At 35.7% G+C, this 17,639-nt stretch overlaps 1 protein-coding gene across 1 annotated transcript; it reads left to right on the top strand.

Annotated features, from left to right (window-relative positions):
- The first annotated feature begins 1,782 nt into the window (after positions 1–1,782).
- LOC149537441 (uncharacterized) lies at positions 1,783–3,354 on the top strand. Its single transcript, XM_089802328.1, has 2 exons — positions 1,783–2,497; positions 2,744–3,354. Exons 1-2 carry the CDS (start codon positions 1,783–1,785, stop codon positions 3,352–3,354), a joined length of 1,326 nt encoding a protein of 441 aa, XP_089658454.1.
- The last annotated feature ends 14,285 nt before the right edge of the window (positions 3,355–17,639 follow it).

Genomic DNA, 17,639 nt, shown 5'->3' with positions numbered 1-17,639 from the left:
CAAAACCCAGTTTTGAAATGAATAAAGAAAATATGCTATAAACTAAAAAAAAATGATGCTTTTATTAAAGACTTGTAACTTTATGTGCATTCAACTTTTGTGGATTTTGCTCACGTGAGACCTGAATAGACCCCTTCTGGAGAAAACCCAGAAAGCGTTTGGAAATATTCAATTTCATTTCTCTAAAAACGCTAACGCAATATGACTGACTCTTAAATGACATAATTTGTTTTTCTGTTGTGTGCTCATCACTAAGTACAGGCAAGGCCAGGGACAACCCCCTCTCACACAAGAAATTAATAATAAAATGCTCATCTTTATATCCATGAAACCAAAAAAAAAAAAAAAAAACTTGCAACAAATTATGGGCATAATAATGCCATAGGATATATCAGAGAACTCATGCATGGCTGAACATGGATCCCTCTACAAATATTGAGCTCTATCCATCTCAAACATATATCCACACAAGGATATGTGTGTGTATATCAAAGATAAACATATACACATCATTTATCCTCCATGGAAGCTTGCTTCCATCTCCAATAGCATTCAAGTACCTGTACAAAACAAAAACAAAAAAATAGAAACATACACACAATAACAAGAGGGGAAAACACAGAAATGCATAAGGGTTTGAAACCCTATGGAAGGAACATGAAAAATAACATAAGAAGGAGGGAAAAATAACTTTTATACTTTGTCATAGCCCTAATTTCGAATTAGGGTTAGGGTTGGAAGAGAAAGATAAAGAAATGAATTTCAAATTGATCATAAGTTGACTCTTTGACCCAAATTCAAATGAGATCCCCCTTATTAAAATGTTTTCTATTTCAAAACATGAAGTAAAAGAGGGAAAGTTGGTTAGTGGGGTGGGTGGAAAAGGTGGAATTCAAGAGGTCATCTGTTCAAATCCCACTCCCACCATGATATCTTCCTCTTTTACACAAATTTAAAATGCACTTATTTTATTTGCCCACATGAGTTTTATTTTTTTATTGAAACTACTTAAGAGATAATTATTTAAATAAGTTTGTGATAATGAAGCAACTAAGTGGTAATGTGTTAGTAATCATGAATAAGTGCTATTATAATTTGATGTCCATGAAGTTACCTATTAATGATAATTTAATATAATAATAATAATAAATAAATTTTTTTTAAAATATTAAAAAATAATAATAATAATAAAATATTTTTAAAAATAATAATAATTAAAAATAATGAATATATATATATATATATATATATATATATATATATATATATATATATATATATATATATATATATATATATATATATATATGCATATGCAATGGAAGATAACACTTTAATATATCTAACCAATGTGGGACATTGGCTAAGCAACTATGGTGGCAGGACACCCACCCTAAGTTGACTTTGGCCATGATTCCTCACAAAAAAAGAAAAAGAAAGAGGAATTACTTTGTCTTAGTTGTTTTAGACTCTAATAATGAACTTTAAATCTTCTTGACCCTGACTCTTACACTTTTTTTTTGTAGGATGCCTGTGGTCACTCGTAACGCCCGCAGGTGTGGACGAGGTGGTAGACGTGCATGAGATGCACAGGTAGAGCAGGATGCCAGTATAGAGCATGGTGCTAGTATGGCACAAGAAGCTAGGGTTGGGCCAGAGATAGAGATTGGATAGGGGGAACAACCTCGGAACCCCAACTAGGACATTCTAGATGCTATCCAGAATCTTATTGGTTTAGTACAATAGAGGTTGCCTGTAGCAGTAGCTCACCCTAGTCAGCAAATGTCAAAGGAGCATAGGACTGTTATCAAAGAGAGGACAAGGAGTCCTCTACCTAGTTGTATTGGGAGTCATACTGAGCTTGAGGGGGAGTCTGTCCACAGACCTGAGTCTCCAGCAGGGGTAGAACTTCGACCTGTACCGAGAGCACCCCGAGATATAGGAGACGAGATTAAAGAATTGCTTCGTCTTCAGCCACCCCCTTTTCATGGGTCCATAGATGGTTCAGAGGTAGAATCCTTCTTGTTATGTTTGGAGAGATGTTATGGGCTGCGTCCTTTTGGGAGCAATGTAAGGGCCCATTTTGCTATACACCTTTTGCGAGGACTAGCCTCCAAATGGTGGAATGAGGAGAAGGCTATGGGGGATATTGATATGGACACTCTCACTTGGGATACCTTCCTACAAAGGTTCAGAGAGAGATATTTATCAGAGCATTATAGGCATCGAAAGATTGATGAGTTCCATGACTTACAACAGAGGGGATTGATAGTAACACAGTATGAGAATAAGTTTTTAGAGCTCCTCCCTTATGTTGACTATATGAGAGATGAGAAGCTCCAGATTAACCATTTCATTAGAGGTCTTAATCCCTCTATTGCAGGACAGGTTCGCATGGTAGCACCAGTAGGCTTCAGAGCTACAGTGGAGAGGGCTCTTATTGCAGAGGATGTATGCAATAAGGCTCGGGATACCCATGATATATCTCAGTGTCAGGGTACTGCCCCCTTTCCACCTAGGTCACAGTGGAAGGGAAATCAATGACACTCGTTAGGATCTTTTAGAGGCCCCCAGTCATAGCAGGATTAGAGGCAGAAGCCTCCATAGGGATACCAGGGCACTAAGCCCAAGCAGAGGCAGGCACATGGTTCTCGTCAGGATCATAGAGCACAAGCTTCTCATACACCTCCAGCACGGACTCAACAGCCCACTAGAGGTGGTTTTAGTGGATTTACTTAGACAGGGGGACTCCAGCAGCCCAGATCTACAGGATTACAGACTCAGACCCATGGACCTTGTTATTCTTGTGGTGGCATGGGTCACATTGCTCGAGATTGTCCACATAGACAGAGGATAGCTGCATCCGAACCAATAGTGGGTGACATGGGACATTCTCATAGGGTATTTGCAGCAATAGATGACAGACAGACAGAGCATCAGGCTACCGTGATAGAGGCTACAGGTATTATTGGTGGTAGTAGTATATCTATATTGTTTGATCTAGGAGCTACTGATTCTTTTGTATCACCCTCAATTGTGGAGCATTGTAGGCTAGTGGCAGTTAAGCAAGATGTTAGCTGGGATGTAGAGTTAGCCTCAGGTGCTAAGGTATTGGTTAGATCCATGGTCAAGAATTGTCCTATTCAAATTGGGAATATCACTACTTGTGCAGATCTACGTATCACCCCCTTAGGATCATATGATGTAGTCCTTGGTATGGATTGGCTATGTGCTCACCATGCCAAGGTGGATTGTAGGAAGAAGGATGTGGAGTGTAATGATGATCATGGTACACCTATAGTGATTTCAGGTGTTCAGAGACTTGTGTCCCTCCGCATGATCTCTGCTATCTAGCTTAAGTGATGTATGAGAAAAGGGTGTTAGTTATATGCTATTACCATTAATGATCTTGAGGGAGAGGAGAATGGGCCATGTCTAGAGGATTACTCAGTGTTACAAGAGTTTAGAGATGTATTTCCTTCTAAATTATCGGGTATGCCTCCACTCAGGACAGTGGATTTCCATATTGATTTGGTTCCAGGGGCCCAACCATTATCTAGAGCTCTATATAGGATGACTACTAATGAGCTCAATGAGCTCAAGATTCAGCTAGAAGAAATATTGGAGAAGGGGCACATTCATCCTAGTGTCTCACCATGGGGAGCACCAGTTGTCTTTGTCAAGAAGAAGGATGGATCCTTGAGGTTGTGCATAGACTACCGCCAGCTTAATAAGCTAACCATTAAGAACCGTTATCCACTTCCTAGAATTGATGACTTATTTGACAAGCTTCAAGGTGCTCGAGTGTTTTCAAAGATTGATCTGAAGTCAGGATATCACCAGTTGAGGATTGTGGAGAGTGACATCCATAAGACTGCTTTTCACACGAGATATGGGCATTATGAGTTTACAGTGGTTCCTTTCGGTCTCACTAATGCCCCATCTGTATTCATGAGCCTTATGAATGGAGTATTTCATACATTCTTGGATAGATTTGTGGTGATATTCCTGGATGATATATTGGTCTATTCATGGAATGAACAAGAGCATGAAGAAAATTTGAGACAAGTCCTTCAGTGCTTGAGAGATAATCAATTATACGCCAATTTTCCGAAGTGTTCTTTCTTCTGCACAGAGATCAGCTACCTAGGTCATGTGATATCAGGTGATGGGATCTCAGTTGACCCATCAAAGATTAGAGCCATTATAGACTAGCTAGCACCGACGATAGTTACAGAAGTTAGGAGCTTTATGGGGTTGGCTGGTTACTACAGGCATTTTGTGGAGGGTTTCTCAAGGATAACACATCCTATTACTTCTCTCTAGAGAAAAGGGAAGAAATTTGAGTGGATAGAAAAATGTGAGAGAGCTTTTCAAGAGTTGAAGAAGGCCCTCACTAGTGCTCCTATTCTTGTAGTACCTGATCCCTATACAGACTTTGTAGTGTGTACTGATGCGTCATTGGATGGGTTAGGGGCAGTACTCATGCAGAATGGGTGAGTTATAGCCTATGAGTCTAGGAAAATTAAGACTCATGAACTCAATTATCCTACCCATGATCTTGAGCTCACAGTAGTAGTGCATGCCTTGGTTAGATGGAACCATTTCCTTTTGGGACACCATTTTGAACTCCACTCAGATCATCACAGCCTTCAGTATATTTTCTCTCAACCAAACCTTAATGCTCGGCAAAGGAGATGGATGGAGTTTTTATGTGAATATGACTTTGATGTACACTACATCAAGGGGAAGGAGAATGTGGTTGTAGATGCCTTAAGTCAGAGACGCCATGAGTTGTCATCCATGGTCACCAGCATAGATTTGAGGGGGAGAATAATGCAACACTTACTAGAGGATGACTTTTATAGGGATGTGTGTCAGATGATTAGATCTCAGAGGCCTCTTCAGGGGAAGTTCTCCAACTATGTGTTAGAGTCTGATGGACTTCTACGTCACTGAGGGTGCATTTATGTACCTTCTACTGGAGGATTGTGTGATTTTATTGTTCTTGAGGCTCATAGGGCACCTTATGCAGCACATCCAGGGGTTAGGAAGTTGCATGCAGACTTGAGACAACTCTTTCATTGGCCTGGCATGAGGATGCATATTGCAGGGATAGTTGCTAGATGCCTAGAGTGCCAGAGAGTTAAGGTAGAACATGGACATCCTGGTGGGTTACTTTATCCTCATGAGATTCCAGAGTGGAAGTGGGATGTTATTTCTATAGATTTTGTTGTGGGTCTTCCTACGTCTTCTCATCATCACGATGCCATCATGGTGACAGTTGACACATTGACCAAGGTGTCCCACTTCTCACCTATACATACCACTTTCACTACTCCTATAGTAGCACAAGTATTCATGTGAAACATTGTGAGACTCCATGGCATTCCTTGCAAGATTATTTCTGATAGAGACTCTATATTTACCTCCTCCTTTTGGAGAGAGTTACAGGGAGCCCTAGGGACTAAGCTTAACTTGAGCACAACATACCACCCTAAGATAGATGGGCAGACTGAGAGAGTTAACCAGGTATTAGAGGACATGTTGCGCATGTATGTGATGGATAATCAAGTTAAATGGGAGGAGTGTTTGCATCTAGTAGAGTTTTCCTATAATAATGGGCACCATTCTTCTTTGGGCATGCCACCTTATCAGGCCTTATATGGCAGACCTTGCAGGACACCATTAAGTTGGGATAGGATTGAGGATAGGGTAATAGTTGGACCACAGATTGTCAAGGAGATGGAGCAGCAAGTCTTTTTGATTAGGCAACATCTCAGGGAAGCTCAAGACCGACAGAAGAAGTATGCTAATGCCCATAGGATAGATCGAGCCTTTATGGTGGGAGATAGAGTATTTCTGAGAGTGCGTCCGCACAAGAGTCCAATCCATTTTGTAAAGGGCTCTAAGCTTGCTCCTCGATTTGTTGGGGCATTTGAGATTTTGGAGAGGATAGGACCAGTTGCTTATCACTTAGCGTTGCCACCTAGCCTATCACGCATCCACGATGTTTTTCATGTCTCTTCCTTGAGGAAGTATATTTATGATGCATCTCATGTTATAGATTGGGGTTCTATGCAGGTAGCACCAGATGACCAGCGGTCCCTAGAGCCCATTCACATATTGGCAAGTAGGACCCTTCACCTTTGAGGCAGAGAAGTGGACCAGGTTAAGGTCCAATGGGATTGCTATGATGAGGTCACAGCCACATGGGAGGACACGATGCAGATGAGACGTGACTACCCCTATCTATTTGATGAACTCCAGGAGGAAGTTCATGCCTAGAGGGGGAGGATGTCATGTCTCGCCCTGACCATCATAGCACTATTGACATTTTGTTTCTTTTGGACTTCGATAGTTAAACTCTAGATGACACATTATTACCCCCTATGGACATTGATATTTTGATCCTTAGACTATTTGATTTCATGTTATGTTATTGGGACATTGATACCTATATCATTAGGCTATATGATGATTCCTTATGATGTTACTAGGACACTAATATTCTAAGTAGTTTTTATGATGTTATTCAGATATGCTTACTTACCTTCTTGATGATCCATATGTCATGATTAAAGCTTATGTTATACTCAAGTGAATGTTTTATTTTTGAATTGTGGTCTCCATATGGTGCTAGATTATCATGTCTTAGCATATTTAGAGTAACATTAAGAATTCATGTATCATTTGAATAAACTAGAATTGTATACTTATATTATATTGGATGCATTGCTTAAGGTAGATTAATTCCATAATTTCCTATAAGAATAAATGATCATAATGTTTTACTATCTAGATTAGAGAATTGCTACAAATGTGAAGTGTGTAATGTGATGTGAATGGAAATACATATTTCATGTTAGTTATGTTATTCATTGATGATAGAATCTATGTGATTTATATTTACATTATCATTTTATCACCTTATTCTTGGACTACTGATATTTGCAATAAGTGTGCAGGAAAGAAGCCCATGGATTTATGGAGAACCTTGCTAGGTGTTTGGAAAAACCAAGGTTAACCCTAAGGAGGGTATAACCTTTTTACCCTTGTATTTTATTTGTAAAACCAATTTGTGTGTATTATTGTGATTCTATAAAAGTAAATTTGTTTTTCTTGATGGCTTGCCAAGTGTGTTGTGTGTATTGTGGTGTCACTTGACACATGTTCTCCTTTGTAGCATGCTTAGTGGGATGGTAGGTGGTTGAGTGAACCAAGGAGTGGTTTGGTAGGATTTCTTTTCCCTAGGTGTATTTATGGGTCCAAGAGGGATTTTTTCCATGCTAGGTCGAATGCACACCTTTTGTGAATTTCTAGGAGGTTTACACCATCCCTAGGGGTAGTTTGAGGTCTTATTTTAAAGCCCATATGATATACCTAGGGGGTAGGGGCATTTTTAAGTATTATAAGCTTCCCTAGACATTGAAAAGAGCACCCAAAAATTGTAGATTCCCAAGTTGGCCGAATTTGGAAACTTAAGCATCAAAAGAAAACATTCTTTAGGGAGAGTTCTTGGGGGGAGAATTTTTGGATAGATCTAGAAAAAGAATCTAAGTGGGGAAAATTTTGGAAAAGAAAAAAAAAACAAGGAGAAGAAGATAGCTTAGGAGGAGGATTGCTGGTAAAAAAGTGAGGGAGCTCAAATTTGCTTGGAAACTAGGTTGGTAACCTTATGTACCCTTGCTATGAAAGTTTTTTGTTAAGTATATTATTTTTATTGTGTTATGCATGTGAGTTTTCTGTAATGTAGTTGTAATATGGTGTGTTGTAATGTTGTGTTGTGTAAGGTTGAGGGATCATGTTTCAGTTTTGGTGTATGTGTGTATTGTGATTTACCTTGTGTTGTGAATTCATGTGTTCTTGTTGCAGTTTTCTGTTTTGGGTGTGACAAGGTGAGTCTCATCTCTTGGGAGGGAAAGAGAGCCTTGTGAGGGTAAGGGGTGCATAGGGAATGTGTTGGGTGAGAGTCTCTCCTAGTGTAGGAGAGGGATGCCATATGGGTGTTATGGGCCCCATATGCTACCTTGTTGGAGTTATAAGTATTATAAAGATGCCATGTGAGGGCATGCATGTGGTATTGGGTTGCCTTGTGAAGGCATGTGTATAAAATGTATAGCCTCATGAAGGCATAGTTGCAGGTGGAGTCTCCCCAACATTCATTTTCCACCCTTACCCCTTGAGATGGATCTACATGTGATCCTAAGTGGTCTACCTTGGTTGGGAATTTTTGTGGTTTTATTTGTCAACTATAAAATGTGTGAACAGTTTTGTAATGTGAGTATTGTGTTGTAAATGGTTGTTAGTAATGTATGTCCACCTAGTCAAGGTTCTCCCTGCTCGGGGGTGGCCTTTAAAAGGCCTAAGGTTGGGAGGAGAGTACCATGGGCTTTTTGGTGTGTGTTGTACTGCAGGTTGTGATCTATGGATTGAAGACTTGAAGAGAAGAAGGATGTTGCCTTATTTTCATGTGCAGCAAAAACATACTTCCAAGTGATTTCTTATTGTATTAGGGAGAGTCACCCTTGGGTAACCCCCAGTCTTGTGTTTTATGACAGCTTGTAAGCTGGAAATTGTATAAGTGGACTATATAAGTGGACTGTACTTGTTGATATGTTGCTACATTCAGTGATTTAAGAAATTTATATATCATACACTATTCTATAGCATATAGAAATGAGTAAAGTTGTTATGTTTTTGTTTCTAAAATGATTCTAAGAGAAAATGTGTGTCTCCATTTGAAATTGATACATTTGGTTATAAAGACATTTTGTTAGAATTTCAAATAATGTTCTAGTTGGAAGGAACTAAAGTGGTTAGTGAAGTTAGTTAAATGTATTGTAGTAATGTACATCAATATTGTAGATCAAGGAAAATAAATATAACAAATAAAATAAAATAAAAATGCTTTCATTGAAAAAGAAAAATATATTTATATTTGCTGGTTCCTTTGACTGTAATATTGGTGCACTACAGATTATTCATTTTATATTTTTTTCAGTGATGAAAATTCCGACGGGATTAAATTTGACGGCCATCACGGGCTGAAACCAAAAAACTCTTTCATTTTCTCTTAACATGGCCAAACTAGGGCATATTATATATCAAAATTTATGGAAATGTCAACCTGGATCCAATGGTGAGGTTTGTTTTTAGCCAGGAGGTCATTTCTGCAAGCTACCCCCCAAAACCCTCATTTAAATGAAACATCCAAAAAATCTTTTTCTCTAACAATTTCACATGCCCAAATATTCTAACATCCCATCATAACAGCAAATCCAAAAACCCTTAGATCTGTAATAAATCATTCATATATCTTGCCCTTTCTTTTATCCTCTCATGCATTCCCATGGATTCAATTTAGGGTTACAATAATAAAACCATAGCTCTGATACCACTTGTAAGGAAACTTGGCAACAAAGAATATAACTGTTTCCACATAACCCATAATAGATCTAAAATAAATACGAAATTAAAATCCACATGCAAGAGAATAGAAAACATACCCACAAAAAATGTGACACAGGATATACCCTGGGAAACCCTCATTGAGGGAAAAATCCAACCTCCAAAAGCATCCATCACCATGTATTATTCAGCAAAAAAATACCATTTGCATACAACCATGGAAGCCTTCATGGCCATAGCCATAACCGAGCAAACTATGTGAATAAGCATGAATCCACACATCCCATGCCATGCTTCCAACCTTCACAAATGCTCCCTTGACTAACCTGTCAAGCCTTATCCCACTCGACTCTTGCCTTTCTCACTCTTCTCATACTCTACAACAACTACCCTTGTGGCTGCTTATATGGTAGCAAGTCCCACAAAACCACTAAGTGTTATTACATAAACCATGTGCTAAAACCATATGCTATCTTACCCACTGACCCCACATTTAATATTGGGCATTTAATTCTTTTCTCCAATATTAAATAATTACATGAAATATTATCACAATGTTACAATACAACTCATCAAGAATATTCCATGAGAATCTTTACATGTTGCACGTCCATCTAGGCACAACATTAGACAATAAATAAAATAATAAAATAACAATATTATGCAATGTGTGCAACACCCATTATCTCAACACTAAATTATCAAAAATTATGAAATCCCTACCCCTAAGCCATTTGATACAAGATTCATGCCACTTACTAAATTAGGGATGGAATAATTACAACATGTCATTCTTGTTCATGTTTTAAACAACCAAGAAATAAAATATTTGATACCAAGATGGTGAAAAAAAATTTATCCTAAGGATTATCTATTTCCTATGTTCAAATAAGAAGTCCTAAGATCTAGACCCAACTTCAACAAAATCACCAGGGTTTTCTACTCTTTAAGTTTTGCAAAACCAAAGTAGGTGCAGCTGGGGATAAAGGGTTTGAAACTAGATATTATCTTGACACTTCATTCACTTATTGATATTCTTTTACAAATTTTATCCCCTATAGATATATTTTGTCAAATATCTTCTCAGATTTATAGATAATTCTGAGTAACAATAGCTAACTATAACACAAAAATTGAATGCAACCAAGTGTTGACCAATATTTAAATTCTTCATACATGAAAAGTAAATTTGATTTGATATTTGAAACTATGTTTCATGCAATTTTGTGGACCCTTCTCATGCAAACTTAATCAAAATGATCAGTGCCTTATCCATTAGGGATCAAAGTCTACTCAACAAATTTTTTGATCTAATAAATTGCATTACAATCAATATTATCATTAATTTACCTTAAAACTCATTGTTATACATATCCTTCTCATTGACTAGAAATCCTATCACTTTATTGAAGCATTTACTTAATCCATTGAATTAAAAGCAATACAAAAATGATATACAACCTATCCTAGTTGTGCTAAATTGCATAAGCTTTTCTCTCACAACCTCAAGACAATTAGTTAATAACAACATAGACAATATTGAAAGAAAATAGATGTGGTGGTAACTCTCCTTTTATTAATTTTCTTTTAAAATCACACAACATTGATGTAAAACTCAAAACGACTCAGGATAAGACAACATGATCCTTCAATGTTAATCTACTCTTAGATTTGTAGAGAAAAAATCACAAAATTAACATCAAGAACACTAGACTGAATGTAAGCATAGAAAAAACAAAAAGTTACATAAGATTTCACATCCTTTCTCTAGCCTTGGAATCTCATTTATATAGCATGAGATGCAACAAGATTGAGGTGTAGAGAATAATGATAGCTATCCTTAAAGCATAAAGATATTTACAAAAAGGTAATCATCATAATAGACAAAATTTGGTGCAATGGAATGATTTACATCATGAATATTCCTTTTATGGGATAGTTTCTATTGCAACTTCTTATTGTCGAGGAGTTTTAATTTATGATTTACCTTGATGCAATTGTCATGTCTCTGAGTGTTTGAACATTGGATTTACCTATGATGGACCAGGTTTTGATATTTGAAAGCTAAGTTTAACTTGTGGTTCTCAATCTAGGTGATCGTATACTGACAAACCAATAGTTACATTTGATTCTTTTGTTGTCAAGTCATCAGTTTGAACTTTTATGCTTCTTACTATTATTGAGTGTTTATCTCTTTCTTCTAATTCTTCTTTAAGTGATGCATCAATTTCATCTTCGTCACCTCATCTTCATTAGTTTCACCAAATACTAATTTTTTTTTATGTACAAAATCTTCCATCCACTTGTTGAAAAGTGTGTCATCTAGCCAATTAAAACTCAATATTTTATGCTACTTCTTTAAAACATATTCTCCTAGTTTATTTAGTTCAAAAAATTACTCCTTAAAAGAATCAAAGAATATTTGAATTTTAAAAATTACCAAAGTTGTTTTTGCCAACCATGCATGCCCCTTTTGATTTTTGAACCTATTTAATCTAAGGCATAACAAATCATCCAATTCATTGGCCTATTCTTCCTTATCTTTTAATTTATCTATTTTCTTGAGTGCATGGGGGAAAAGCTCAAAGTTCTTACCAAGATACTTTGAGAAAAAGTTTATGATTCTCTTCCACAATTTAATTTTGTTATCATCAAAATCAGAGAGATCACTATTGATGTCAAAGGTTTTTTCTATTTTCTCACAAGATAGACTAATGACTAAAAACCATAAAAGAGTGATATTCCTATCCCTATCATTCCATTTGTTCACAATTGTCTTCCAGACAACCTGACTACTTTTTAACTCATTCCATATGTTCATTATCCTTGCTAATTATTCATAAAATGTAGGCTAGTCAATCTTATCTACCAAATACATAATTGTTTTTCTAATTTTGTCCTCATACTAGATATCCAATCCTACATGCAACACACATAGTTTTATTTTCTCCTCTTCAAAATACTTGGATGAATAAATTCGAGGTCTTTGTGGAGTATCTAGTAGCTCTATGATGGGAGTTGAGTTGAAAGGTTCAATTGGGGGACAAGGAGGATAACTGATCTTGGGTTGGCCTTATCCTCCCAATATTATTTTTCCACCTTGATTATTCAAACCTCCTATTGATGTATCCTCTTTCCTCTTTTCTTGTATGCCTTTAGCATCTCTTCAAATCTAGCATTGAGATCCAAGAGTTTATTCTTGTCCTTTGCAACAACAACAACTCCAAAATCCACCATTTATTTAGTCATTTGGGACAACTTTTGACTATCTATCTCCTATGCCTTTTAGACAATGAGGTTTCCTGTATGTTCAACATCTAAAGCTTCTTGCATCCTAATTTTATCCTTTTTCTGAATAGACCATATCACTAAGTCTTGATAATCATTATTGTGTTTCAATCCCTTATGGGCCTGCAAGATCTCTTCTTTAGTTTTGAACTAAGTATCTTTCACTTTTCTCATAGTGTCAAAAACCATGACATTTGCAATATCACATTTAGGTAATATCAAAATTCTTGAATCTTTTAATAACTAGCTTCCCCATTCAAGGGTTATCTATACAAACTCCTTCATGGAACTAGCTTTAACTTCTTCAATTTTGGAGTCATTTTTGTCGGGTTACACTTGGCCTCAAAATTGTCAATTTTCTTCTCCACAAAACTTGATCAAATTTTCTTAACATGGAAAAACCCTCATCCCAAATAATTTTTTTAGAGGCCTATGCTATTACAAGATCTATTTCCTTATGTCTCTCAAGGATATTTCATCATCTATCTAGAGTGGGGTCTAGGTAGGGGAGTATTCTTCAACCTTAGAAGATGATCCCTACTCCAATTTAAGTTTCTTAGGTGCAAGTGTAGTAGGTGGGCTTTTAGAGTGTGGTCTTTTGTATTAACAAAAAAGTTCTACACTCTTGGCCAATATATACCCAACTTTCTTCTACTACCCTGGGTTCAAAATCATCTTACTTGCCAATCTTTTAATGACCTTGTCAGGGTGTGCTTGAGTTAGAATTTCTTTCTACTCATTGAAAGTTTTCTAAATTTAACAAAATTATCCATCAAAATATCTATTTTTTCACCCAAGTACTTTCTATCAGTAAGGGGATCATAGTCTAGCTCAAAAGCATTTATAAAATTGAGGACCTTGCTAAATACTTTCCATTTGTCTTTCCTAAATTCTTGCTCTTGTAATGAGAACTTTTTCCTAACTATATCCTTCAAAAAGTACACCATGTGTTTAAGATCTTTTGCTTTATTTCTTTCTTTGAATAAGTCATAAAACCCCTCTGAGTCTATAAAGAAAGCATGTGATTGATCCATTTGATATTTATCTAAAAATTTCTCTAAGTGCCTCCATCCCTTTTTGACAAAATCAAAATTGTGCACAACAGTAACTTGGGAAAAGAAAATACCTTTGGATTTTCCCAATTATTCTCTTTCTTCCATTGATCTTATCTACCATGGGAGATCAGCAATTCCTACTTTCAAAGGCACTTGATAGGGTAGCACATGTGGTTTTCTAAGAAAACCATAAACTCTGAATATAGTAGACACTCCATATGGGATGATGTCTCCCCAATTGTGACTTACCATCAACCCTTTGGTATGTTCTTTTGGTCTAATTAGTTCTAGTAGAGGTTGAAGTATCCTAGGGCTATCCCCTAAGCCTAGTGGAAAAGTACCTATCAAATCTAACAAAGCTTGCATCAGTTATCTCCCATGTCATATCTATGCTCCACAATTGGACAAGGAGTTTTTTTCCATCTTTTTCCAATTTCAATTTTATTTCTTTAGAGAAAAAGGTAACTACCTTATACAAACATATGTACATTAACATGGAGTACCAAAAAAAGGTTTATCAACTTTAGCCTTTGTAATACCCATTAACCCAGTATGAATCTCTTCTACCAAGAGAGTAGAAAAAAAAATAGAAATCATACCATACTGAAGAGGTTGAGCAATAATGAAAACATTAGAACAAGGATGTGGTCTTATTCATCCATGCTAAAGATCTTGTAGAGAGAGAAATACAATGCCTGTGCTCTATTGTTAAAATACTTTTTCAACAATGGTTCTAGAGTATTTTTTATAACCAGGGGCAATGATCCTATGCTAACAAAATGTTCGTGTATAGGTCATCCCCTTAAATATACCTTTTGTGTATCATACCTAGCTTGTAGGTCTTTCATATCTATCTTCTCATGAGCTGCATGGTTGCCGTTTAATTCAAAAATTTCTCTTATCAATTCTGTTGAAATCCTAAAAATATTATCACTGGCATGATTCTTCACTATCCTAGTTATTGGATCATATTTATTTGAAATTATTTCAAGCAAATCAGCATCAAAGAAAACTTATAGGATAATTAATATGCCAATTTCTAATTCCCATAAATTATTCAAAAGGGTATCAAGTCTTCCTTCTACAAACCTATTATAGAAAAGTTGTAAACCCCCAATGGATACTTCAACATATCTCAACTAGTTTACTCTATCATAAAAACCCTCACTGACCAATAACGTAGGGTTCTTTGGTATGAATTATTTTCCCCTAGCAAGCTCATTCATGTATTGTGACATTTTCTCTAAGAAATCATCATGCATGACCCTTTTTAGGTAGTTTATTTTACCTGAGAAATCCCTTCATGGAGGCATGTTTAATAATTATCTTACTATGAATATACTTTCTCAACTTTTCAAAAATCCAAAATACTCACCCAATTTTCCTATTTTACTTCTTGAAAATTGTTAATAGTAACTCCAATCCTTCAAAAAAGTGCACCTTTAGCTCTAAAAATCATCACATTGTGAGAATTATGCAACTTTAGTGTTTGATAATGAAAATTCAGCACCATTATTGCAAAATTAATTTCACACAAAACAACATAAATCAAAATTAATACCACAACAATCATATTTTATCTTGGGCTATAGAATTTGAAATTTAACCATTGATTTTATCAAACCAAATGATTTAGCTTTAAAACTAAATGACTGCATTACCCTTCAGTGAAATTGGTCACGTGTCAACAACGTGCTTCCCCACGTTTGCTAAAATTGGAGCAATTTCAAATTGTAGGAAAGCATCAATCATCGTTCTTCGCAAGATCGATGATCATGAAAAATCGTTAGAATTACTATGTTTTCCTTTTATACTTTGGGCCCACTTACATAGTCACCATCCAACTCATTAAATACTTAGGCTTCTCAGAAAATCAGCATAAGTCATTTGGCATTTGTCCCACCTCAACATTACTAGGCAACTTTCTGAATGATTGACCCGACCTGGCTACATGTCATTAAGGAACTACCCCACTTTCTTTAAACATCGAACATCTTCATAAAGTGAGAAAACACTCTCTTTCAATCTCCGTAAAATTGACAGTTCCATAAGATTTACTTTGTTTGAAACCTAGTCCACAATAGTAGCCAATGAAAATAAGTTATGCTGACATATGTTCTGACATTTTCCAACTTTTGTGGAACTTTCCCATCATATAAATGCATAACTAAATGACATGACCAAATACACATATCATTAAGGTTCTTCCCGACATTTCATAAAGTTTGCATATCTTCAAATTGTGGGAAAGCACTAATCATTCATCTCAAGACGATCTACAGTGCAATGTTACATTGTATAAAATAGTCTTAGTCACCCAATTTATGTAATGAAATAGCTTAAGCTTTCTAGTGTGTCTTGACAATATTTTGACAACCCCAAACTATTCTGACAAGTCACTTCATCGTTGATCTTTCTTTGATCAATGAAAGCCCACATTTGTAGGCACTTCCCCACATTTATTAAAACTTGAACAGTTCCATATTGTAGGAAAGCCCTCATCATTGATCTTTCTTTGATCAACAGTTTGTAAAAGTAGATAATACCACAATTAAAATGCTTTCAAAGAACTCTAGTGAGTGAACATGAGGTTAAAACCATAGTTTAAAAACAAAGGTTAGAAGAAAAAAGATTTTTGGGAAAGTATTTTAGAAATAAACATGGAGAAAAATAAATAAATTTCTAAAGTGAAAAGCTTCTCATGTATTTTTCAAAATAAACCAATACACTCCCATTTTTTGAAAACTAGGGCATAAACAATAAGCGTTTCATGAAACTTAAGGTTTTCATCTAGGACTTCTAACACACCCTACTTCTAAAATCATTAATCCACTAAAATGCAACAAATTTATTAAAAGTGAAAAACCTAGCCAACAAGAAATAACCCCCCTAAAAAATTTCCTCATAGGGTATGCTCTTGAACCCCAATAGTCATGACCTATCACTCCCTATCAAGCTAACCCAAACCTTGGCAAGGATACATGATGAATGTATAATACTTTCTTGATACATTAAACTAGGATTCACATTAAAGAGACCTCTATATTGCCCCAATATTTTTTTGACTTATCGTGTGCATTTGGTTGGAACCCTAATTTTTGCAAAATTAGGGAGTTCCATTCTATGACTAAAGAAGGAAGATTCACCATTCAATCAAGATCAGGAGTGTTCTTTCATGTCTAAGGCTCTGTGGTCAAAATTTGGGTAAGTACATATTACAAAGTGTAAAATATTTCAGGTACACATTTCTATATTCAAGAATTCATCCTGCACACATGCTAAAGTTCCTATACAATATTTTCTTTGAATATATTACTTTGAAACTCATTATAAGTATATTAAAAAAAATTCATCCTTTTTGAACATGTTATTTTCTTCCTCGTATTAAGCATCCTTTACATACAAGATTGTATTATTTAAAGATGTTAATGTGTAGTGCTTTCCATTTAGAAAAATGATGAAAAAGCTCTTGAGAGAAAATTTTCCTATCATATAAGAGTTTGAAAACCATGTCCAATCTCCACATGCACGATGTAATCAAACTACAGATAAGTATATCTCCACAAAGCTGCATTGTTGGAGAAAACTATTTTGAACTGTAGTATTTCTATATTTCATACCTATTGAAAGTACATTTGCCAATCTCCAATATTATATGTTGGATTACAAGCGTTAAAAATTGGGAGATTATTAAACATTTTTAATTTAAGAGAATGGATTATATTAGAATTGAAATGTCAAATTGTGTCTGCCAAATATTATGAGAAAATTTTGTTGGGGTAAAATAGTAAAAGATCTTATTATATTACAACTAAGAAAAGGTTATCATATTAAGAAACGAGGATTGTAAAATCTCTCTAGCCCTAAAATCATTTCTTAATACCA

The sequence above is a fragment of the Cupressus sempervirens genome, chromosome 9, assembly GCF_028749045.1.
Source record: "Cupressus sempervirens isolate cs-2001-9-10 chromosome 9, ASM2874904v1, whole genome shotgun sequence".
NCBI classification, from domain to species: Eukaryota; Viridiplantae; Streptophyta; class Pinopsida; order Cupressales; family Cupressaceae; genus Cupressus; species Cupressus sempervirens.
Note: the sequence above shows the minus strand (reverse complement) of the source record. Positions and strands in the feature narration are given on the sequence as shown.